Source organism: Melozone crissalis, unplaced genomic scaffold, assembly GCF_028551555.1.
Source record: "Melozone crissalis strain CALT ecotype California unplaced genomic scaffold, PUWL_Pcris_2 ptg000002l_1, whole genome shotgun sequence".
Lineage (NCBI taxonomy): Eukaryota > Metazoa > Chordata > Aves > Passeriformes > Passerellidae > Melozone > Melozone crissalis.
The window spans coordinates 13,968,988-13,995,873 of NW_026535780.1; the positions used below are offsets into that span (position 1 = coordinate 13,968,988).

A 26,886-nucleotide genomic window follows, 5' to 3' on the forward strand; every position below is an offset into this window, starting at 1 on the left:
CCTGATTAAATATGGATGGCAACTGGGTTTAGGCTTAACAGCAAGCTTAGGAAATGTTCCACTGACAGTTTTGACATGGTTAACAAAATAACACAGCTGTGGAAAATTAAATGTAAATACTCAGTGCTTTTCTGAATTTTTTTTTTGCTTATTTTTGGCTTGGTCTAAAAGCAAGAAAGCTCAGAAATTGAAAGATTCATTTTTCTTGCAGGAAGAAAACAGCAACTTAAGGCCATAAGGAAGGAGGAAGGGAAGAATTGAATGTAAAAACATATTTTAAAAAAAGACTATTTAAATACAAAGCGATTAAATTACAACAATATTTAATATTATTTCAGTAATGGTTGCAATATATTCCCTCAGTATAATTCTCCAGACTTGCAGAAAATGTCATGTGAGGAATTTCCCAGTTACTTTGAATTATTCAGACAGTTTCTTAGAAAGTAAAGGACTACAGCAATTGGAAACAGATGTTTTAAATTTTCAGTAAGCTCTGCCATTTCAACAAAACTCAGATTATAGATTTCCTGACAACTGACATCCACATAGAAACCCAAAGAACCAAATGAAAAAAAAACTTCCAAAAACTAAAAAACCTTAGCAAGTATAATAATTAAAAAAACCCTAAAGCCAAAAACAAAAGTCAGTTATCTCCCAGCTCTCAAGCATGTCATTCTTAATTTGAAAATTATTTCAAAATTTGATAGATAAAAGGACAACAATGTGAACACTGTCAAACTTTCAAAAACCTATATTCTAAAGAATACATTTTAAAGAATGTATTTATGCAACCAGTAAGGAGATTTTTATGATTGAAATATCATTCAAGATAGAATATGGTGATGACAAAAGATAACATACAGGTAAATTTAAAAAAAAAAAAATTCCTCGCATATAAAACTAACAGTACCAGGACCTAGTTTTCTGATCCATCTAAATTTAGCAGTTAGCTCACCATATTTAATTTCTTCTTACAATTCTAAAAAAAAAGCTTGATTTTTTTTAAAGCAACCCTTTTGCTTATTTTTCTCCTTCTTGATGCTTGGTGATGAATGATATGTGGTGTGAATGTGGTTGAGATCTGTCAGAAAGTCTGCCATTCTAGCACTGACATTTTCCACAGTGTTTCTGCCACTCTGGATTAGAAAAAAATCAGCAAGTATAATCCATAAGAGTTGAACTTTGGTTAACTTTAGCCCTAATTCAGATTTCACTGGTATTCTTCTATGGTTAACTTTAGCCCTATTTCACATTTCACTGGTATTTTAGCCTGGCATTAAATTTAAAATTCATCATTTTGTAGTAATTCCTTCCTTCCTTTTCTTTTTCTTTCATACAAAACAATGAAAGGAAAATAGGTTTTAATTTTTAAGGAGAAAAGAAGTACAAGAAAATGCATTGGGGAGGAGATGGGAATTAAATCTTGAAAATACAGTTTTCTACTCAAAATGTAAACATAAAATTATCCCGTTACCTAATGTCAGAATAAATTACTGGCAATATGTAGCATGGTCCAGAATCTAACTGATGAGTTCATACAGTATCCCAAAAGATATTCAGGTATCATTTCCCTTACTAGATGTTAGAGATGTAATGAAATGGAGTCCAAACTGAGAAACTCTTGTTCTCATTTCTGCTCAGATATTCACAAGAATTTTTTTAAGGGATCCAAGGATTAATAATATGTGCAGCACAGCTGAAGACAAGTAAAGTTTAAATTTTCTTGCTTCTTCAGAGTTCCAAGACAGATAAGATTTTCCTTTATGTTCTTTCAAGTAGATCCCTGTAATTAAAGCTTTGCTATTTTTCATCAACAAAGCTTTTGTTGATTCCAGAGTAGCCATGGATAAAAGTGGCAACAATCACTTCATTGGTGTATATAAAACACTTCATGGAAAACATATTAGGACAACCCAGAAATGGGAAAACTGTCCATAATTTCCTTTATCATATACTGTTGGAAAAGACTTACATGTTCAGGTACTGAACTTCACAGAGAATTTGAAAATTCCCTCCTAAGAGGGCAGCAAAGCAAGGTAAGGCATTGAGAAGGTTTGAAGAATATGTTTGTGTGATACCATACAGGCAGCCATCGATATTTCACTGTTGTAAAGTTATGTATCAATTGCTCATATTTCTTTCTCCACTGAATGATTATTAAGAGCTTTGTACATCATCGTTATAAATATTCTAATCACAATATTAATTATTGAAAAATTAGTTGTTTTCTCTTAAACAGATCAGCTCCAGAGAACAGGATCCTAATATAAGAATGCAGAAAACATGCATAAGAACAATGAAAATACGAGGATCTCACTGATAACATCAGATGTGTCAATGCACCTTCATCAATGACTTTTAATTTTGAGTCCATCCACATGACTTTATTTTCATAAATAATTTTTATTCTACTTTTCAATAGTGAACTCACTGTCATCTCTGGCCATGTTTGAGGGTTTTAGTTGGCCGTACTCCACTGTCAACAAGGCTTGGGCATGAACAGTATATCTAAGAAAATGTATGAGGCGAGAGACCTATTATAATGCAGTACAAAGATAAGGAGGCAGATAATTGACTGGGGAAACATTTCATTCAACTATATGGTGCTGTTATCAAACATATTTCGAAAGCAGTTTGGGAGAAAATTACCTAGATTCAGTCTTGCATAAAGCCATTTATACTAGAGTTAAAGAGCCTTTCAGGGTCTTTCATCTGTTGCATTCTCCCTTAAAAGATTCTCCATTTCTCAGCTATTTTGCTGCAAATTATGCAACAAGTAGCAGCCCTGAAGTACCAGGATGATGAAGTCATCCTGGTTCTCACAGCTGTGATGTAGAATATTGTAAATATTGTCATTTTATAATGAATACCATCACATTATTTGTTGTAGTCATTATAAAAACCTCCTAATGACAAATCTTCATTTATACATCAATGAGGTTTTTGACTTCAAGGCACAAAACATCATTAAAATCCATATTCAAAATAAAATCTTCACTCAGAACAACCAAAAAACCCTAAATAAATTAAACAGAAAACAAAGTTTCCTACATCAAATCCAAAAATACATTTTCACAACACAGAACAGAAGCAAAAATTACGAAAAATTACAAAAAACCCACCACAGGATCCTTCACTACAATTATGATACATATTCTCCACTATAATTCTACTTCATGACACAGTTAATACTTGTTTTACCCATTATTTCTCCCAATTTATATTTCTAGCAGTCATACAAGGCCTGGAATATTGTGTTCAGAACAGTAAGGCAATTTTAGCATGAATAAAAACCAAACATGTTAAACCACTGATTATAGAAGCAAAGACTTTATACATTCAAGTTCCTCAATATATCATAAAAATAAATTGATCTAACTTGTGAAAAGATCTCTTTTTCTTTTAATCTCAACAAGGTAATGTTCTTCTAATCAGTGCAAGACACCTTTTCTGAAAACTATAAACATATCTGAATATTGTTCCAGATAACATTGTAAACCTTTTATCTGTTCCTTAGTTTAAAAACTCCATAATTCTTGTGTATCTGCATTTCATTGCAATATCAAAAGCTATTATTTCAACCAACACCATGCAAAGAATTGTATTTTCTGGGTAATACTGAAGCTATTATAATATAGCTCTTAGCACTACAATGTGCCCATGATGAATCAACTCAGAGTGCAGTAATTTCAGTAGTAGATTAGAGAAGTTCAGGAACAGTGTCCAACTTATACTTTAAAATAAAATTTCTTGCTTAACCTAACATTACTTCTTTGTATTCTTATTACTGGTATAATACTAATGTACCACCAACAAACAGGTATTCCTTGATATGGCTTTATCTAAATGTTCATATCTCATTTGAAATAAGTGACCTGTTCTTAATTATTGTTTTCACACTATATCTTCAGAGTATTTAAATATTTAAGAGGACAGATAAATATGCAAGGTGTGCTAATTTAACTTTAGCTGCCTGTCAGATGCTCACCAAGTCACTCCATCACTATCCCTCAGCAGCACAGATTGAGAAAACTGGATGAAAAAGCCCACGGGACAAGATAAGGACAGGGAGATTGCTCACTAATTAGTGTCATAGGCAAAACAAACTCAATCTAGGGAAAACTTGTTTTAGTTACTGACAATTAAAATTAGAGTAGGAAAGTGACAAATAAGAACAAATATAAACCCACCATCATCCCAATCCCTTTCTTCATGGGCTCAAATTCAGTTTTTGTTCTTGACTCTTCTGCCCCCTCCTCTCTCCCAAAGTGGCAAAGGGGAATGTGAAATGGGGGCTGCAGTCAGTTTGTAACACTTCATCTGTGCTGCTCCTTCCTCCTCATGCTCTTTCCCTGCTCCAGAGTTAGAGGCCTCCCACAGGGAATAGTTCTTCACACCCTTCTCCAACACAGGTCTCTCCCACAAGGCTGCAGTTCTTCAAAATCTGTTCCAGTGTGCTCCTCCCACGGGGTCACAGGTCCTGTCAGAAACCTGATCCACCTTGGGCTCTCTGCGGGGTCACAGCTTCCTTCAGGCTCACCCCCCTCTTCAGGCACATGTCCTGCGCTCACCACAGATGGATCTCTGCTCCACCGTGGACTCTGTGAGCTGTGGGGGACAGCCTGCATCAATGGCACCCTACAGAGGCTCCAGGGGAATCCCTGATCCAGCACATGGAGTGCCTTCTTCCACTCCTTCTGCTCTGCCTGTAGTGTCTGGGCGGTTATTTCTCTTGAGTATTGTCATTCACCTCCTTCAGCTGCTCTTGTACAGCCTTTTTTTGCCCTTACTCAAATAAATTATCACAGAGATGCCACCAGCTTGCCTGATGGTGTCCTATAGTGGGTCTGTCTTGGAGTCAGCTGGAACTGTCTCAGTCTGATATGGGGGCCACTTCTGATCTCTTCCTAGAGAAGTCACTCCTACAGTAGCCATCCATGCTACTGAAACTCTTCTTTGTAAATAAAATCAAACTGAAGCTTACATATACTGAAGTATTTTACTGAGCCAGCAGAGGTTAAATACAGGAGTTCTGATTCATCCCCAAATATTAAAACTGTGTGTATTCTTATATGGTGTTCCATGTAAGAATATGGAACTGTTCAAGTACTAGGACAGTTTTCATATGATCATATGCTATTCTGCAGTATTTACAGTTTCATGAAAAAAAAAAAAAAATCAGTGTAGAATAAAGCTTAAGCACATTTTATTTGAACTATAGCAGGAATGATCTCTGACTAAAGAGAGGGCCAATTTTATTTTCATTAGAATTTGAATTTTTATATGTGGAATAACTTGGGTTTTTTTCAAGTGTTTTGAGAGAAAGGCAAACAATTGCACCTGCCCAGTACAAGCAAAACAGGAAGCTTCTAGAGTAAGTGCAGTGATGGGGCACTAAAAAGATTAAGGGATTGGAACTTCTTTCGTGTAAGGTTGAGACAGCCCAGCCTGCTTACACTAAAGAAGAGGATCACTGAATCTCAATGTCTATAAACTCCTGACCGGAGGATGTAAAGAAGATGAAACTAAACTCTTTCCAGCGGGGACCAGTGACAGGACCGGAGGCAGAGGGCACAGACTAACACACAGGAGGTTCCTTCTGAACATCAGGAAATAGTTTCCCCTGTGGGGTGAGCAAGCACTAGCTTGGGTTGCCCAGAGAGATTATGGGGACATCATCTTCTGAGATATTGAAGTCTGGGCAGCTGCTTCTAGGCAGCTCTGCTTGAGCAGTGGAGTTCAACTACGAGATTTCCAGAGGTTCGTTCCAACCTCAATCATTCTGTAACTCTGTCAACCACACTGACAAGCAGAGACAAAGCATTTATTCAATTAATTTTCTCCAGTTCTGTAAATTCAGAAAGTGGAAATTTCAAAGGAAAATAAGACTGAGTAATAATGTTTTTAAATATTCCCATTAAAATAATTTTGGTAAAAACAAAGTTCTGAGGTTTTGAGCTAACACTGTATCACCATCTTGTGAATTGGCAGGGAGGGAGAAGGAAGGCAGCATTGAGACATGAATATCACCAGCAGAGTGTAATCCTTAACAATCTCCAAGTCATTAATATCTTAAAGCTTAATATCACTCACCTGTGACTTGCCAATAAATATGTACCAGTTTTTGAGCTCAAGGGTTTGCTTCTACCAATGGTGGAATGTCTAAAATCTTATTTGGCTTTTCTTTTTTTTTTATGTAGACATGCACTTGGTGCATTTAAGAAAGGAAACCATTTTATGCAAAGTATGGTCTAATGGGTCTTAAGTTCATTCAACTGCTCATTGAAAATTTTCAGTCCATTTAGATGACTTGTACAAAGTGTGGTAGCTGTGTTTAATTTCCTCAAATGGTATGATACTAAATTCAGCTGGCACATTTGACAAAACTTTCAGAAATTCTAGACATGTATACAGATTTCATCTTGCTCACAAATAGTTTTAAATTAAAGAAGTAAAAATAGGAAAATTCTTTGGGATGAGAAATCTTAAATATTACTTTTGAACTTTTTGCCCATCTGTGGAACAGAGACTGAATAATTTTTCAAGAACTCTTCACACTTTTTTTATGACCTATAAATTGGATAAATTTGATTAGTGGTCCCTGGAACAAGGATCAAACAAACAAATGACCTCCTCACTAAACGCATTTACAATTTTGATTATCAAATTCTAATCAGTTGTATAAATATCCTTTTTTCTTTTACTGAAGTGGAACATAGAGATGGCTTCCACACAGGACTTTGTAAAATTAGAGTGAAAAATACGCCAGTGTAGCCAAATGGTTTTTGAAATTTTGAAAATAGTCAGATTTTCACTGAGTCCTCTGATGAATTCAGGTGCAAAGGAGTGGGCCTTATAGGCCTGGCTGAGCAGTTAATGGAGTGTGATGCAGATGGCAATATAAAACAAAATTTAGAGGTAAAATATGTCCTTGTACCAGAAAACACAGATGATGATAGTCTTTCATAAAACATTCCTGAGCTGCACAGCTAATTTATGTTTCATTACGTCTAAACAAGTCCATTACACTCAGTTCACACAAAATGATACACCTGCAAATAGAATATAGCCATTGCTTCCAGGTGTTTAGTTCTTGAGATTAAAGACAACTGGTGTCATAACTTAGCTTAATTGCTCCACTTTGACTCATTTGACATTATCAGAACTCTCAGTACTTTTGCTTTAAAGTGTAGGTATAAAGTACATGGGATTTTAATACAACGGTTCAGACAATAGAATAAACATCTTCAAAACAGTTCCTCACAAAGGGAAAGTGAATTCAGGAACTTCAGTGATTTCTCACACAGTCAAAGGCCAAACATGATATAAACACACACAAAGTAGCTCTTCCACTTATAACACAATACTAGTGGGCCCATGAAATTGCCTCATACCATTGGATAGTTGCTTCTGGGAATTAAGTTAGAGAGTGACATAAAAAGCATGAGAGTATCTACTTGGCACACAAAAACTAAAACTATCTTAGGGGAAACAAGAGGTTTTAACATCTGTCCATACTCATCTGGTGTCAGACATTTCTTCAAAATATCTGAAATGTACCTAGCACAAAACCTGGACTGTAGGGATAAATCATATTAGTGAAAAGTGTTATGGACCCCGTGTGCTTTTGTTTGGTTGGTTTAGGGTTGGGGGGTGGAGGTGGAGGGAGGGATTTGTTTGTTTTGGGTTTTTTTTTCAAGAAAAGTCAGAATATTAAACTTACCTTATTGGTATTGATAGCTGTGATGACCCACACACATTGAGCATTGCTGTCATATTGAAATGGAAAATTGGGTGATGTGAAAGTGCCTCCAGGCCCCTGAAGATTGGATCCACAAGTTTTGACTGCAAAAAGAAAGTTCATCTTTTAATTCACATGTAAAACACATGTAGCAGGTTCATAAACTGATCTCTAACTTACTCTAATCAAACTATGAGGAATTAAAATACCACTGAACAAAACCAGAATCACCTCTTACAAGAGAATAGAACAGAACATTCCCGTTTAATTATTCTGACAAAAAAAAAATAGATTTCTTGTGTCTAAACTTACAATCTTAAAAAATGTTGAAAATATTTTGAGGAAATACAGTAAATACAGTAACAGAATCTTCCCTATTTATTTTCAAAATTCTTCAAAGACTAACTTATTACACCTTCACTAATGTCTTGAAAGACAAATTTAAATAGTAGAAACCTTTATCACTGTGCAGAGGTGGGTTTTTTGTGCATAGTGTTGGTGTATGGCATGTCAGCATTTTTTTCTTCTATAACCCCTGTACAACCCATTGAATCAACAGCCAAAGCACTGAAAAATTTAAATGAATCTTGTAAAAGTTAGACTAGCACAAAACAGTGTTATCTATTTCCAAAGATTACAAAGAGTATTTATTTTCAATTCAAAGTCTGTATGGTTATTTACAATAGCATGTCAGTAAAAAAAATTTCTTATTTACATAGCTTGCATCTCTGTCATGAATAATACAAAGGATATAAACTGTGTCCTTTGTGCTTTCAAGTGACACTTTCAAGGCACTAAATTCCTAGTCTGTTGAAGTCAATAACACTTTTATTGTTCTTTCCTTGATATTCAGATCTTTGCTGAATGCCCTACTGGTTACCTTTTCCTGTATGAAGATGTAAAACTGACAAGCAACCTCAACTAAACATGAGCCTATCCTATTTCTCCAGTGATTATTATGACACCACATAAACTGCAAAACCTAAAGAACTATTTCTTCCACTGTATTCTGACAGACTGACTTGCATAATTGAATAAAACAAATTGACACTTAGATATGTGAAATAATCCGAGAGTTGCATTGCACTTCCACATAGCATATGTATTTGATCAATGCTGAACACAGGATGCAGCTGCTGCTGGATGAAGGCTTGTTCCTTCACTCACGTTACTCTCTAGAAGGAATGTACCACCCTCAGAGAAGCAGTTCTCTGGTGATGAGTGTGTTCAAAGTCACACCAGCTGCTTGGAAAGAAGTAGAGGGTAGAGAGGTGAGAGGGAGGCTCCTCGTTTAGGATCAGTTGCTGAACACATTAGGGTCACCAGCAACACTAATGCAAAGCATTTTTGTCTCTATATTTAATAAGAAATTGTATGACTTCTTGCAGCTTGTGGGAAGTCAGGAGAGGAAAAACAGTGAGTGTTCTAGAAAATTTGCTGCTCCATCTGAACATGTGAGTCCATCCTTTGGGGCAGAGTTGGGATGTAAAGCACAGCTCCTTTGCCAGTGTACTGCAGAAGAATTATGAGCTCTGTTTGCTGCCTTTTCTTGGTGTAGCCTCATAGTGAAGGTCTCAAAGGAACCATGTTGTTCTACAGTGGAATGAAATCTGTGTCTTTGACACACAATGTCTATTATTTGTACTTATTTTAAATATTCCTAACAGACACTTGTTTCCAGTACTTTAAGTTTGAAATCCAGAAAAGAAAACCCTGTTGTGATTAGGACAATTTCTGTGTATTTGTGCAAATTAAGATTTTCATTATATATTAATACCTGATCTATACCTAGACATTAATACTTTCATTCCATGATTCACATATTCATTATACCACTTGCTGCTGTATTAGGTCATCAAATATTTTCAGCAAAATTTTTTTGTGCTTTTCTTCTTTCACTGAATTTTTTGCCCTTTATCCATTTGCTTGGGGTCAAAACCAGGTGTAGACTTGTTACTCCACTACTTACCTATTATAAACTCAAGAATTTCTTATCTGCTTATAAAATGAGTAATGAGGAAGCTTGATGAATTACTGGTTTTATATTAAATCACTGCAATTTTGATATCCATCTTGATAAGTTCTAAAAATTAGGGTGCGATAGGTTTGTGTCAGCTCCTTACAAAGCAAAATTTATAATGTAAGTCGCCTACTGAAGCAAGCATGCTGAAATACAAGGTTCATGTTAAACAAAACAGCATAGGAGAATCTTTTTTTATTAAGAAAGTGGGGACACTAGGATCAAAATTTCAGGTACTTACAAAAAATTGAATAGGATTGTCTATCAAACAATGGATAGATGCCAAACGGAATAATCACTGTGAGGGTAAGAATTTCTGTTTACCTTTACACACAGGCCTATGATCACTCCATGCAGCAAAAACTTCAGCTATCCTCTGACAGGTGATACTTTTGGAACCTTGTAGCACATAATCTTCATCACAGGAGAACTGTACTGTTGCTCCCAAGCTAAAATCAAACAATGACATAAAAATAAGCATTTTTTAACAAATAGATAGAAGTCCATTGTTCCTATTCCTTTAGATATGATAGTCTTGACAAACAATGCTAATGTGTAATCCAGAAATTTCTGCTCTCAGTAGTAAAATGCTGAAGGCTATGTACTAGCCTGATAGTGCACGCTGTTCCGCCCTCCCTGGGCCTACTTTGGCTGGAGCTGGTTTGTCTCTTTTAACAGTCATTTGGAGGTCAGGTGACTATTTTCTGACCTAACTTCAGACCTCCATACAGTAAAAATTTGACAAATCTAGACATTGTGTAACTAAAAGTAGTTATTTATGCTAATTGAAGCTAGGAAAGAATTATAAAAGGAAAGCGATATAAGGGAATCACCTAGAAGAAAAGGCAAAAGGTCAACTGCAAGACTGAAGCAGAAATTCCTATTATAAACATTTTATTTGTCCCAGTGAAGACCTCAGGATATAAATAATATGCTGTGAATATCTTTCAGCCCTGATTTTTCTTGAGGAAATCTAGTGCTTTTGAGCTGGAGGGCATTGGAAGGTGGAGCATAATGCCAGAGAAAAAGGGCTAGATATTAATAATGTTTCTTGTATTCAAAAAGTAGTATATTATTAATAAAAATATATTGATTTGTATTATTGTAAGAATACTAGTTATAGCATTGTTTATATTTTGTTTACTAGGTTAAGATTTTAATTAGGTTTGAAGTTAAGACTATGAAGTCTTAACTTCTTAGAAGTGGTTTCTGTACTCTTGCCACTAACAAGATTTCCAATGTAACATCTACTAGATAAGTTACAACAAATGAAAGTTACTAGAATGTGAGGATTTGTTCATTTAACTGGCATATGTTTCTCAAATTAATGGAAGAAAATAAAAGAGTTCTAAAAACATATTTGGATGTGCTTAGCTGTAATAATTTATGAAGTTATAATTCTGGCTTGAAAAGGTTTTATACTTTCGCATATGAAGCTGACATCTGGTGCTGGAAACAGCTCAGGACAAAACAAGAAGTCCAGAAAAATGGTTTTGGTTGTTTGTTTTGTTGTTTGTTTGTTGGGTTGGGTTTTTGCTTGTTTTTATTGGTTGGGTTTGTTTGTTTTTTATTGTTGTTTGTTAAGTTTTTCTGAGAGGAGGATTGGGGCTAGGTGGGAAGAGGGAAAAGAGCTGTTCAGTCTGGAAAAGTTGAATAAATCAATATATAAATGTATATTCTTAAGTCTTTTCCTTTAAATATCATTATGGTTTCAAATACTGATTATAGCTGAAAATAGCCAATACATCAGGACTTTCTCTGATATCTGTACCTCGGACTTCATAATTTCAGCCTGCTGTTTTTAAAGGCTTGTCTGTCACAGCTACAAAGTGTAAAATGCTTTATACATACATGTGATTTACAAGATCTTGGCTACACTCTGAATGCAGTTCTCTGGGTATTTTAAGATTAAATGTGCAGTAACTCCCCAAGAGTTTGTTAGAGCAGCCTTCCTGTATAACACTGTAAGCCACGTAGTTATCTGACCCTGGATGGATGGATGGATGGATGGATGGATGGATGGATGGATGGATGGATGGCCATTTTAGTGTTGCAATTCTTCAATTCACAAAGGCAGAGCGAAATATAAAAAGGCTGAGCGCACAATCCAGAGAATAACTTTTTTCAGGTAATCTATTAAGCCGTGATGAAAAAAGCTGCTAAAGAAGATTGATACTTATCAGAAAAAGAATTAACTTAAGGGAGTCAGAAATGTTAGATATTTGAAAAAGAACAGTGTTAGCACAAAATAGTTGATGAAATCTGGGAAGTACCTGGGCCTTACGGAGACATAGATACTAAGAAAATGAGGACATGAAAGATGATACAGTCACCTGAACAGATATCTCAGAAAAGGATTTGACAGCGGGTAACAGCTCTATTAACTGTTCCAAAACAGTTCCTGTATGAGTAAGAATGTTTGTCAATGAATATATAAAGGATAAAGAAAAGCTGCAGAATCCACCAAAAAAGGAGATATGAAAGTGAAAAACTGAAAAAACCAAAGTAAACATAGTGTAAAGGCCCTTGCAACGTAAGGATAAAAGACTAAAATAGGTGGCTGAGGAAAAAGACCCACCAGGCAGACCATAGAGTTGGAGGATATTTCAAAATTATGAAACACAAAGATTGTCTATAGCTAATTTAAAAAATTATGTACAGTTGCTACAGGGACTATATGGTTATGAAAGTTCAAAAGGTGGCAATTGGGAAGAGAAGAATATCTTTTTTAAGATTAGATTTTCATAATCATCTGCTTCAGAAAGTCATGTTGAGAAAATCTGAGGGTCATATTTATTAGGAAATAAAAAAGGAACACTTGAAGAAAAGTAACATGGTAATATATTTCCTTTAACTAGCCATGATTTAGAGGGACTGATTTAAAGAGGAAATGCTGAGCATGAAATACATCATTTACAAATAAAATTAAACTCTTTGTTAGAAAAAACAACTGTAACAGGCAAAAATCCCAGAGGTCTGAATAATTATGAAGACTGTACAAGCATTAAGATTATTTCTATCATCTAGAAAAGTATAAATAACATTCACGTTAGGAAGTCCACTTTACTTGTCCAAATTAGTTTTGATATTAAACTGATATTTAATAGCATATGACTATAAGCATATGACTGGACTCAGAGTGGGACTGGATAATTTACAAAATCTTTGACATATATGCTGTGTGAGTGAGACCTACTAAGGGCAATTAGACAAGCAGATCATAAAGTACCAGTCTAAGAAAGAAAATAGAAGAGCAGGAGATTAGTTCCTATGGAAGATCAACTAAAAAAAGACAATAATAGAGAGCTTGTCAAGAAAATATTAAGAAAATGTGTCTCTCAGGAACTGAAAAGCAGAGTCAAGATTACAATTTTTTAATATTTTGCTGCCATTATCTATCTATACACTCTTAAAAATAGAAATTCTTTCAACTCTTTCCAAATTTTCTAGTATCAGAGAATCACAGAATCGTAGAATATTCTGAGTTGGAAGGTACCCACAAGGATCATGGAGTCCAACTCTTAAGTGAATGACCCACACAGTGATCGAAGGAGAGATTCTTCTTGTTTCTGATGACAATATTTTCCAATACCTTTAATATGTGAGCTAGAGTTATTCAGTTAGAAATTCATCTTTCTCTAAAATCAGTTTGATTACTTGAGTACAAAAGGGTAAAGTGTCACTTCCCTCCATTGGCAGGTGCATGAGGCCCATGAAGTGAATATGATGAAGATTCAAAAAGGACATGCAAATTACCAGGAAAAAATTATTAGCTCTAAAACAAAATGAAATAAAAGATAGGCCAAGAGTTTGATGAGGGTTTGTGTGATGTGTGACATAGCAACAATTTCAGTAGGGTTTTAAGTTTTTATTTTCTATTTTTTTTTTCTTTGACAGGATCTCAGATGATGGAAGGATTGTGTTATAGGACAAAGACAGAACCTTGATGGGGTAAAATGATGACATCTATTACATATCCAGAGGTACTGTAGGAGGACATGTGAGAGATCTGATCTCAGCCTTCTGGTATGTTAGAGAACTAAATATTGTGGAGTGAGAAAATCAGATTGTGGAAGCTGGTTTTAGGGGAACCTCTGAACTGTGGGCAGGTATTATTTTAGATAAAACTGGTAGAGTAGTCCAAAAACAGATTGTGGGGACAAATGACCAAAAATAGTGTGAAAAAATAAGGATAGTTTGATGTCCTGACTTACATTTGGTCCAAACTGCTTACTAGATGAAACCCCTAATAGTAGACTATTTCTGCTTTGAAAATCTCAAAAGAACTAAAGCATGATATAATTATGAAGCTGTTCTTTGTGGTATACAATATAGATATATATCACCAAAAAAAGAAAAAATATCAAGGATAGAATGAAAATCTCATAAAATTTCAGAATCAGAATATATTAATTTAAAAAAAATGTTTGTGGATGCAGTCAATGAGCATTGAATTCAGTATGCTAACAGTGAAAGTGATGAAAAGTTAATGCTCAGAGAAAATCTTTAGAATACAGGAATCATTTATAGCACGTCTTCTGGTCATTTATGATTAATGAACTTACTGAACTGGATCTACTAATTTAGTAGTCCCTGGGTGACTAAATTAGGCTTTTGAATGAGACCCTAGCCAAAGCTAAGACTAGTAAGGCACACTGGTAAAGCAAAAATGCTTCTTTGGGTATATTAGTCACAAAAGCAAGTTTATATACAATGTGGGTTCATTTGTAAATGGATGAAGCAATCTTGTGGTGCTGAAATCCAATATGGAAAAGGCAGAAGCACAAAACGCCTTTTCTTCATCAACTTCTACAGCAGATGTTCTCCTAGGTATCATAACATAATTTGTGAAGTAGAGGGACAGCTAATACTTGGAAAAAACAGGAAAAAGGAAGCAGCTGTATTCAAGGCCAGGTGGCCAGATAGCTTTCACCAAAGGCAGCTGAAAAATCTCCCTGAGTCTGTGCAAGGTGGGTATCATCTATGAAAAACTGTAATGACATGTTCTGAGTGATCATAGAAAGGCTAACATTACATGAACTTTTACAAAGGGCAAGGAGATGCTAGGAATCTTACATTGATCTCTGGAAGGAACATGTACTCTAGTAAAGCATGAACTGGAAATCAAGAGCACATACACAAATTTACCAAGGTTGAGTCATGCTTGATCAACTTGATTGTCTTCTATGACAAAATGACTGGCTACATAGCCCAGTGGTAGATGTAGCAGTGCTCAGTATATCAGTGCTCAACATCAACAACATTTCTGAGAGTACTTTTTACAGCAGTGTGCTTTGAGAGCTGACAAAATACACACGGAATTGATATATAAGGAAAATCTGCCTGGCAGCTGTTCTTAAAGAGTAGGAATTCAATCTCTTCATATTCAGCTAGTGGACAGTAATAATCTGAGCATTAGGAAATCAACATAAGGTCTGATGCTGCCTGATACTTTCATCCTCAGTCTTGATGGGGAGACGGAATTTTTGGATCCATGGGAAAAGTAGCTGACACACTGAAGATCAGATCCTCAATCCAGAAGCCTGGCAAAGTCCAGCACTGGGCAAACAGAAACCTCATGAAACTCAACAAGTAGAGGTGCAATGTTCTGCACTATTGAACATGTTCTCATCCTGGATAAAACAAACTATATACTTATCAATACTAGAAGTGGTGGCAGCAGATCAAGTGAAATTGTTACTCTGCTGGTGAAGCTGTATCTGCAATATTAAGCCCAGTGTTTTGTCTCCCACATCAAGAGCGATATTGGTAAAAACTCAAGAACTTGGAGATTAATCAGAGGCTTAAAGCATATGACCTACAATAAAAAGTTAAGGCAGCTAGGTTTAATTAGTCTGACAAAGAAAAAGCTAAGGTACTATCTAATAGCAGACCATAACAATTTCAGGATCCATTACAAAGATAATGAAGCCAAACTTTTCTAAATGTGCCAGATAATATACAAGGGACAATTTGGAAGATTCCGATTTTACTTTACAAGAAATTTCCTTCAATAAAGGAGAGCAGAGCTGGAACAGCATATGCAAACTCTTGTGCAGTCTTTAATCCTGGGAGTTTTCAGGATTATCTAAACAAAGCCAGAGCTGATCTGACTAGTCTTGCATTGGGCAGGAGGATGGACTGGATGCCTTCCGAAGGACCTTCCAATCAATATTTCTATGACTCACATAAACTGCTTAATTTGTCCTGAATTAATGCAAAACTTTTGCATTATATAACATAATGTGCTGCAGCAGTTCATAACTCAAAAAATGAATGCTTGACCTGAGTGTCTCTCAGTAACTTTATCTGCAAATTCCTGTTTCTAATAAGACAAAAGATGATTGCCATTAGATTTGCATTTTCATAAAAACCCCAAACTTTGGATATACTTTTATTAGGAAAATGTATAAACAAGTATCAAATAAGGAAGTTAGTATACAAATCTGACAAAATTTTAAGTTCGTATCTGTTTTTAAAATTTTTATCATTTGCCTCAAGTTTGTGATTTCTCTTTAAACAGCAGAAAGTAAAAGCAGTAGAAGTCCAAAATGAACTATAGTACCTCTAAAGGATGAGAAAGTTTAAAATTTTGAACTTCATGTGAAGTTCATACTAAATACTATTATTGTAATAGTTGGCATTTCTGTGGCAAACTACCTCATTTTGGTATGGCATTCCTCTCCATTATTTGATAAGTTTTTTAAATTATTATTGAAAAATAATCAATTATGCAAGGAATCAAAGCCATCTTTATGATTTTATGCCTGCAACTGAACAAATTTGAGAGAGGACACTATTTTTAGCCATAGAAGAAAATGTACAGCCAGAAATAATTTATCAGGTCTTAAAGTCCATCTCTATCAAATTGTAAATTTAGCAATATCATATATTTTAATCCTAGCACAAAGAAACAATCAACACATATATTATTTCTTCTGTCTGCAGCAAAAGAAAGTAAAGACATGTAAGTCTTCAAGGTTATGAACAGTGATTTTTTAACCTGGCAACTTTCTACACACTGCTGATCCATAATTTTTTTTATGTGCAAGCTACAGATAGGTTCTACTGTTGTCTTTGAGTCACTGTATGAGACCTAAGCTGTCACAGCATCTGTCTCAAGAACATCCATAGGAACATTTTCACAGATAAGTTTGTACATGGAAATATTACTGCAAAATGCTAGGATTCCATGATATAATGTTAGAATTTCTAAATCTTCCAAATTTCTGACCAAGAAATATCCTTACTGTGTGCTGAAAAAAAACTAAACTGATGACTAAATTTAAGTTTCAGAGGGTTTCCTAACACTATGGAGGTCATTGGTAAGTCATCTTTTAAAAAAGTGTAATCTTTTCTTGCAAAGCTTGTACTGTCAGACACTTGTTCTTGACAAAGGATACACTTAACTGTTAAAAAGTGATAGGTGCACAGATCCCCCATAAACTAGCCTCATATCTCAAGCTGCAAACCAAGTTTGGTTCATTTTTAGGATATTTGGCTTCAAGTTTCCAAGTCTAGAAGCTCACCTTGCATATCTGCAGAGAAGAAGTGATTCAGAGAAGATTTAAGGAAAAACAGATGTGAAAGTTCTAGTCAATCTAGTCAATTAAAGCTGAATTTCTTTCTTCCAAAGAAGAAAGCTACAAATTAATTTATTGTATAAAATGAAAGATGATATAATCATTAGTTGTACTGTAAGACAACCTTTTGGTGACTTACATGGACTTATGTCCTTATCATAAACTTCATATTCTTCCTTTTGTCAGTAGAATGTATATTTTTAAGACTATACCAGCATTTTTGTCCAACAGTATTAACTACTTTGTTTAGATACAGGTTTGATCAGAATTCTTTAAATCTTTAAATCCTAGTGGGACCACACTACAGAGGTAGAGGGATAGAGATGGGCTCATTAATTCATGCCATGAAGATAAAACTTTGAGATGGTGGTGAAAGAACATGTATGCCTCATAAAAAAACTCCTGTTAAAGGATAATTCAGGATATGAATATGGATATGTTTATTCCACTAGAAATAATGAAAAATAGAAACAAAACCATGTGAAAACTTTTATCTATTTGATCTATTACGTCTTATATTTTTACATAGTGGCATTAATTCTAAAACTGGACACGTGAGAAAGATTTATTATTAGATTTAAAAAGATTTATTTCAGCAGTTGACAAGTAAAGTAAAATTGTAAATTCTAGCTGAATAATCACTATAGTGTCTGAAATTTTAAGAAACTCCTCGGGATGGATGGGAAGTTTTCTTTCTGAAATAGAATTTTTTTTTTTCAATACAGGAAAAGCTGGCAGCTATAACTCTTCTTGACTTTCTTTCAACATGCAAAACCTTTTATGCTCAAATATGCATCTAGCATCAGAAACAATGCCTTTAATACCCCAAAATACAGCTATAGGGAATTTTAATGTTAGAAAAAATACGCAAAAGGATAAACATGGAATTACAGGCCTCAAATAATGTCATGGAATGTTCCAGTTTGTCTAACAGCTTGAATTAGAGATTCTGTAAATCTGTGTAAGAACCATGTAAGAGGAAATTAATGTGCTGAGAGCAGGTAGTGTTTTTAATCAGAACAGAAGTAAAACTGCAATACAATGCTTCCAAACCTACACCTTCACATTTAAAGAAAGCTAAGGAGATGTGACAAGAGCATGCTCTTCTCTAAAATATATTTAATTTTACAGAAATCAAATTTTGATTGATCTTAGTAGAGATAGATCCAAACCCTTCTTCAAAATACTGTGTTTTCAAATGAAGGCATTGTAATTGGAATTGTACTTTCTTTTCAGAAAGGAAAAAAGAGTCAAGCTTAAATTAAAGCTATTTCCTTCATTACAGAGACAGTGACTTCATGAAGGAAAAGGTGAAAGTGTGCTATTTATCTATCTGCCAGGTAACGGCCTAACTCTTTTCTATGGTTCTAGATGTTTTTAAGTAAATGTAACACAACAATAATTTGTAACATTTTTACTTTGGATGCCTATGAAGCAATTGAACAACCATTATCATAATGTCAGGAATTGAAACCAGGTTAATTTTAACAGGCATTTTATTAAATCTGCTGAAAATTTTTAGTCTGCTTTTGAGTCCTGTAAGACCTTTATCAATGTATGAAGTTTTCAATCCGAGCTAAATGCACATGTTTACTGACATGCACCAGTGCTGTTTTTTACAAGTATAAATTACTAAAGATTACTGGGGGATTTCTTTTCTAAGATAAAAAAAGTGTCACCAAGATTAATGAGAAATTAGGGAAAAGAAACACTGGAAAAGACATTGATGCTGGTACTTTAGATCTGTTAAACTATTGTTCAGTAATTTGAATGCCTTTTCCTTTCATTTTCTCATCAATGCATTTGAAATAGGAAAGCCTGATACATCATCCCAGTATACAGTTAAAGATAATGCTAACTGAAATCCTAACATTTTGCTCTAAAAAGAAAGATGAGGGCAGGATCATCATCATGTCTTTTTCGAGGTACTGCTCTCACATAAGTTTAACTAGAATAATTTCTGTAAGTAGGTCTTTTCATGATCACTTGCAGAGCTAACACTAGAAAAGAGCTGGCAGGTTGTCTGTCAAATACTGCCGCTCTCAAGCCATGTTTTTGAGGTTAAAACACAAAATATCATCCAAAGTAGTGATTCTAGAAAGTGTTATAGTTAAATACAGCCTTTTTTTTATTTCTCTGAAAATATATGCTTTTTTATTTTGAAAGCCAACACAAGAAATTGCATTTTTATAAAATTAGTTATAAAGCTTTCTCAGATGCACATTGAGCTTTTGCTTTTCTCAAAACTATAGAAATAGGGAGACATGAAAAATTAAGAAATTTTAATAACTGTTTGCTAGCTAGCATATTTACTTAGGATGCACTTTTCAGTCCGGTGTTCTGCTTGATTACAAGGAGAAAGGACAAAACACGCACACAAAAAGGAACAAGGAGTTATGTAAAAGAATGAAAAATCATAATTTTGTAAAATCTTTGTATATCCAGATTACTCTGAGTTCCCTTCAAATGCTTAGAAGTGTGCTGTGTGATATGCACAATACAAAATATATAGAAATCAAACTTGAATGTATCAAAACCAATTAATTTTAAAATTATCAGCCTTCTACTTCTTTCTTTTTTTCTTTCATCATTAAGGTGTTTCATGTTTTGTAAACATAATGTGAAATTAGCATATGCTGTGAAACAAGAACATAGGGTTTTTTTATACAGTCTGAAGTGTATTTGTATGTCAAATATAAAATAATATGCATATTAACCCTTTTAAATAAATGTTCAACAATTGAAAAGGAAAAAATCAGAAATTCAGAAAAGAGATTAAAATTAATCCAAAACATTCTTAAAAATTCATTATGTGGGTCTCTACTCATCAACAATTGGTGATACTGGAATTAGGAGTCAAATTAACTGATAAAACAACAGAATATTTTGAAAGAATACTGAAAGCCTTTTTTATCTTACAAGATAAGGAATTTGAAAGATAGCTGTGAATTGAAGAAAAAATAATAAAAAAATGGTCAGTATTAAGAGTTCTAGGCCAATGTGAGGAATACTAAGGAAATACATCTGCATATTTAGAATTTCTGGGCTCCTGAAAACACACTGTAGGGACTAATTTCTCTATTAGTCTGAATGAATATTTCTGTAAGATCTGAAATTTCTCTCTGAGATTTTATTGCTTTTCTTGTGCTGTATTCAGTTTTAATTTGTCCTTTGCAAAACCCTCTAGTAAAACATGTATGCTCAATATTTATAAATCTTACACAGTATTTACATAAGAAAATAACCTAAACTTACCTTCAATACTAATTTTTTCAGATTTTCAGAGATATATGATCTCTCCTAGGCAGGTATTTTATCTATTAGCATACTAGGTATATGCTATATTGCATTACATAATTTTATACAGAATTATAGTGCACTTTTTACTAAGAAGGTCAGTTTTGAAAAAGTAATCAGCAACACAAATACATTTTCAACATATTCATTTTCCAAGTTCAGTGTTAGAGAAATGATACAATAGAACTTATATTTTACCTAAAATCTGAGCCTATCCGTTTTCCATTTTCTGGTTCTCCAGGATCTGGACACAAATTGGACGCCTGTTTAATACCTCCCTCATTTACTGGAAAAAAAGAAACAAAAACAAACAACAACAAAATAAAATAAACAAAAAATAGATAAAGAAACAAAGTTTTTAGAAAATACAGAGGCAAGCAATTAACAAATATGAAAGTATATCCTTTTCCTTTTAGGTCTTTTAAAACAGATTATCTACAGAATATGATCACCCATATCAACTCTATACGTAAGTTTGTCCTCCCTATAATTAACAAAGTATGTATTTTCTGGGTTATTTTCCAAAGAAAAATCCACAATTTTTTTTATCAGATGTATTAATCAGCTATTTTTTGTTTGCAATATTATTGAATCCATATGGAAATGTATTTATTATTTTTTTAGAAACATTAACATTTAAAGGAATGTTCATCAGGTTTAGGGATGTAAGATTTTATTCTGAACATACGCTAATAAATGTCATCTCCACTAAGAGCTGACCTTTTCTCCTTGAATTGTAATAAAACTTGAATGCATAAACTCCTGCTGAGAGAATTGTCTTTAATCAGTATTGAAAATGGATATATACCCAAAATATGGTGATCTGAAGGTAAACTCAAAGTGCCAGTTTGATATGCATACATTTATCTTACTATAAACTAAAATGGATCTCCAGACAGAAACTTCCTGTGAACCATTCTCTGTATTTTTCCAGAAATTTGTATGTAACAATCCAATCATATCTCAGCATATTCAACTACCTATTCACAAAACTGAAAAATTAGCAAAGGATATTAGTCTAATATTACTTGATAAATTCATGGCTTGACAGAAAAATATTAAAAAAAAAAGTTGACATGAGGCCAAGTAATTTGTATTAAGCAGGAAAATATATTAACCTTTATTAATCTTTATTACTGGTGAACCAGCCCAATAGATTGCAGTATCAGAATTTTACTTCCCTTTAAAGAAAAGGTTTGCATATAATTAGGGTAACCACACTGTTTGATTTTAAAAAAAAAAAAAAAATAGTAGATTCTGACTATACTTTTAAAGGCTGTTCATTAACTTTCAGCTTTTAAAGAAGACAAATATAATTCAGAATCCTTGGGTGTTTCTCTTCTTTGAAATTTGTCTTCTTACACACACAGAAAGGGAAGAATTGGTTTGGTACCCCTGAGGAAGACAAAGGCCAAAGGCAAATGTTGTACAGGCTCAAGCTGAAAACATCTCAACACAGCACACTGCTCAAAAAGCCTGTCAAGCTCAGTGCTTGTCAGCTGGAACCACAGTATTTCCTCTCCTCTGTCCCAAGACACCTGTAACGTGTCAAAGGTTGCTTTAAAAACACTGCAAGGCAATCTCTGCATTTCTGTGTTCAGGGGACTTTTGGGGCAGGAGGAGTCTTCCATCCTGGTTTCAGATTTCAGTCTTTTCCTCCTCCAATAGATGTATGTGGGATGAAAGCATATTAGATAGAAAAACCCAAATTCATGCTAGTGTTGAAATATATCTATATATATATCTGACAGCTACCATTCCATAGACTGCATGGAAAGCAGTCAAGGCCATCTTGTTGAATAAGCATTTACAATTTAACGCTCTCTTTGAAATATTGGAGGCTTCATTATGAGATGTGAGAAACTCAGAATCATCAAAAGTAGCCTGCATATAAATAGAAGTCATTCAAACTTTTCTGACATTAAATATATATTCAAACTATAATTTAAAAATTGTTCATGATATCTGATAATATTCTAGAAATTATAACAGTGCCATTTGGCCATGCATTGTAAATCAATGCATACAGAAGAAATTTTTACTGTGAAAAATAGTATTTGAACAATATTATCTCTATTTATTATAGTTCATGTTTAAATATTTCAAATAATTCTTTTATTTTTGTACATAATTTTTCCCCATACACAGGTAATAGAGCAAATTTTCATATAAAAAGAATATTCTGCTGGATTGCAAGACACAAGAACTATTATACACTTTGATTTCTACCAGAAATGGAAGCTTGAAAATCCTATTGGTTTTCAATACTTTCTGTATAAAGTTTTATTCCTAGAAACATTCTACAGGATATAATTTAAAATGATAATATATGGAATTATCAGTACTCATAAACAAAAATATAAAGGCTTCTGTTAAAGAAAATCTATGAAATAATTAAATTAAAAAAATAAAGACATATACTCCACTAATAATACAGAGAAAACTTTTATAGGTAGATATTATTTTTAATTTGATCCCAATTCCAAAATACATTTACACAATCTTGAAGCCATTCTGGTTTCTGTAAAGTGCCTAATGAAAAGTAATTTCACAGTTTAGGATTTTTGTATTGATGTACATAATGCCTGTCTTTTCAGTCTACAGCCCTATGTAATTCCACAGATATCTGTCTATATACTTTTGTTTTACACCTCAGATGCTTATGCACAATAAGCAATTAAAGGGTTTCCTGTAGTAAATTAAATGCATCTAGGAAAATTATTCATTCATGATCTGGTCATGAAGCTGGTATCAAGAAATCCACAGTTCAAATCCAGATTGAATTAGATCCACCAATTAATTCATTTGTCAGTGTCAACACTTCGAAACTGAAGCCGATGCCTATTTGTTTCAAAGTGCATCATTATATGAAATATCTTCTGGCTTTACTCTGTGAAAATCACCTGTGCATTACTGTTGAATGTTATACAACTGATACATTAAATAAAACCCAAAAAATGTGTAAAATGATGAAAGGACATACAGATGAGAATGCTAGACAAAAAAATTTCTAAAGACATTACTAATAAGAGATATAATGTAAAATAGATATTCACTTATCCTTATTTTCACTAACAGTTAAATGTTGGTTATTGTTTTTCTCAAAGGACCCTATCTGTCATTGTACTACAATCACACTAGACCCAGCTGAGGGCACACTGAGAAAATTATCTTGTCAACAGCCAAATACATAAACTTCTTACAAAATACTATTTCTTCAATATTCTAAGCTACCAAAGTGACTAGAGAATAAAATGCTAAACTATAATATAAAACCTTAATTATCTATTTATGACAAGATTATGGTCACTAAAGGTACAAATCACCCAGGTTTTCACCTTCACTTATTATTGACTCATATATGTAATCTATTCTGCACAATCAATAAAAAAATATAAAGAAGTTTCCAGCTTCATATAGAATATGAAAACAAATTATCTAAAGACCTTCAATAATAAGTTGATAAATTTCATCACTAATTTCATAGCAATCAACTTTGGATATCATGAGTATCTGGTATTTCATTATAAATATGGAATTCCTATTAAATTTTATATAGTAGAAAATGTAATGATTAGTGCAAAATAATATATTTTATCGTCCATTGTATTATTGTTGTAATATTATTTATAACTACAGAATCACAGATGGGCCATTAGGCAGAGACCTCAGTGATGTACTTTATAAACACTACTGTAATTATCTTACTGTTACTTCTTCTGCATAATCAGTTTGTTTTCCATTCACCCAAAAGGTATAAAAAGAATATTTGTTTTTAAATATCTTGATACAAAGTTTTCAAGAAAACCAGAAATGTCTTACAGAACTATTTAGGTGATGCAGTTTACAGAGAAGTTGAATATGGCAATGCATGACATTACAAATATTTAACAGAAGTGTGTTTTGCTTTATTTTTCTGACTTGGTGAATGCTAAAAGGTCATGGTACTTGGAGATATCTTTGTCTAAAAAAATAATACCCTGACAGTTTAAAATCTAGCACTGAAAATAAAATTATATGCTAACACTGCTAAGTTCTATAAACTGAATTCATCACAGATACTTTAAACAAATAATTAATTCAAACATGTCCAACCTAGGGAGCTTCAAAAGCAAATCCTTTCAGTCCTGTGAAGAGTAACGAAATGTAGTATAATCCAACATATGCTAAACATTTAGTCCTTTTTATTTACTTTTAAATATTTAAAATGTGGTTCTATTCCAAAAAGGCCTCTATAAAAATGGCACGTTCTTTTTCAAAAGCATCATTTCAATACATTTAGAGACACACCTGTTTGATTTGTGCTAGAAAGTTGCCTGACTCCTTGTGATTTAATCAGGACTTGGTCCACTGAGATGTCAAGCACTTTGAGTTTCTAATTTTTGTAACTAAAATTGAAGGCACCAAGCATCTCCAGAATTTTTAAAGCTACACCTAGTTAATCAGTTAAAATGTCAAACTTAATGACCTTATATGTGCAAACTTAGTGACCTTATATGTGGTTGTGCACTTGTAAACGAGGATTTGCTATAGTTTGCACAGAATTTGATGCAAATTCTGTGCAAACTAAACTTCTAATGTTCAATTAAAAAAAACTGATCTTTTACTCAGAGCTAAATTTAGAGCTGACACCTAGAAGGCTGAATATTTGTTTCCTTTCAAATACTGTAAATTTACTGCAAAATTATTGACAAGATAACGTGTCTTTATACAATGCCAGATTTATAGAAAGGCTGTCTTTGGTGTAGAACCAAACTTAAAAATCCACCATGCAGACTGGAGAAACCAGTTCTATTATCAGAATACATAAATAATTACACACAAACAGCACACCACAAACTTCACTCTTGCACTAGAAAAAAGTAACAAAAGGAGTACACTCACAGATAGAAAACTTGTTGCTGTTGTCTTTCCCTGGAAACAATTTAAATCCTCTAGATTTAAAATCTATGGCCTTTTTCACTAGTTAAAAACAAAAACAAAAACAAAAACATGTATCAGGCAATACAATCTAAAATATTTCATTTGACAAATTTTATCATGGAAGTATATACAAATTTGAGTACTGGCTACCTCACAAGTTCAGATTTTGCACCTTTGGTGTGAAACAATTTACCAAAAAAAAATTGAGACCAGTTTGTATACCTGACAAAGGAAAGAAATGGTATTTGCAACATATTTTTCTCCTGCATAAATAATAAAAAAAATATGGCTAGAAGTGCTTATTATGCACCACATAATTGTGTAAAACGTTGTCACACATTTATGGAACTTGGAAAATTAAAAGAATTAAAATTATGTTTGCTCTAAAAATAGCTGTTTCTTCTGTGGTGAGAAAAAAAAAAGACAAAGGAAGAAAAAATGTATTTGGATGTGGAAAATAAAATACAATATAGTATTCTGCTGTTGGTTCTGCAGCAGGTCTTCTTTCTAGCTTGAAAATTGTTTTTTGCAAAATGTGATATGGTAGATAGCTGTCTCCCACCTCTCCATTAAGCCCAGAGCTTATCTGTTTTTGTCAAAGTGCTTCTTGTGGGCTGGCTTTATGATGTAAACAATTAATCCAGGCAAACCTTGTGGCCTCAACAGATCTTTGAAAGAAAACAACTAATAAAAAGAGAAAAAACCCAAAACTTAACATATATAAAAAAATTAAGCAAGAATAAGCAAATACTCTACAAGAAACTTTCCTTTTCAGTCATTAAACTAAGAGCCTCATCTCTAATAGTCTTGGCCTGTAAGCAGTGACTTACAAATTAAAATGGACCTGCTTAAAAATTTTAAATTCTAAGTTTACTTTATGTACAATATACTTAAGTGGCTTTAAAGCCACTATATATTTTTTTAAACTATATAGAAGATGTTTTATCTTTGCTACAAGCAATTCTGCTGATGAAGACAGCAGAAATTAAAGGAGCTGCATCTAGGAGAACTTAGCCTAAGTAGATACACTGTACTTCATCAAATATTTTTTTATACCCATTACTTCTTAGAGAAAATCAATGGATAGTCAAAGAACCTTTACATTAGGTATAAATACCACAGTAGCAAAATATTATTGATATCTTTTTATGAATAAAAGTATCATTACTAAGCACAGAAGAACAGGATTCAGAGGAAAGAGCATTCTACTAGGAAAGACAATTTATAGGATAGATAGAGGATGTGTTAATAAATATTTTAATACCTTTGATTGAAGAGATCAAATTTTCTTATAAATACAGAAACAATAATATCTCAAAAGG

The 26,886-nt window shown here is 33.5% G+C and overlaps 1 protein-coding gene across 4 annotated transcripts in view; it reads right to left on the reverse strand.

Annotated features, from left to right (window-relative positions):
- The window catches only part of CSMD3 (CUB and Sushi multiple domains 3), a 586,421-nt gene that overhangs the window by 316,485 nt on the left and 243,050 nt on the right, over positions 1-26,886 (reverse strand). For 2 of the 4 annotated variants that reach the window (XM_054289307.1, XM_054287746.1), the window contains 4 exons: positions 25,526-25,603; positions 20,840-20,927; positions 10,086-10,210; positions 7,724-7,845 (listed from right to left, as the gene is read on the reverse strand). In XM_054289307.1, coding sequence (XP_054145282.1) covers positions 7,724-7,845; positions 10,086-10,210; positions 20,840-20,927; positions 25,526-25,603 — 413 coding nt within the window. The remainder of the gene's footprint in view (positions 1-7,723; positions 7,846-10,085; positions 10,211-20,839; positions 20,928-25,525; positions 25,604-26,886) is intronic. The other 2 variants (XM_054290025.1, XM_054288554.1) reach the window with 1 other exon arrangement.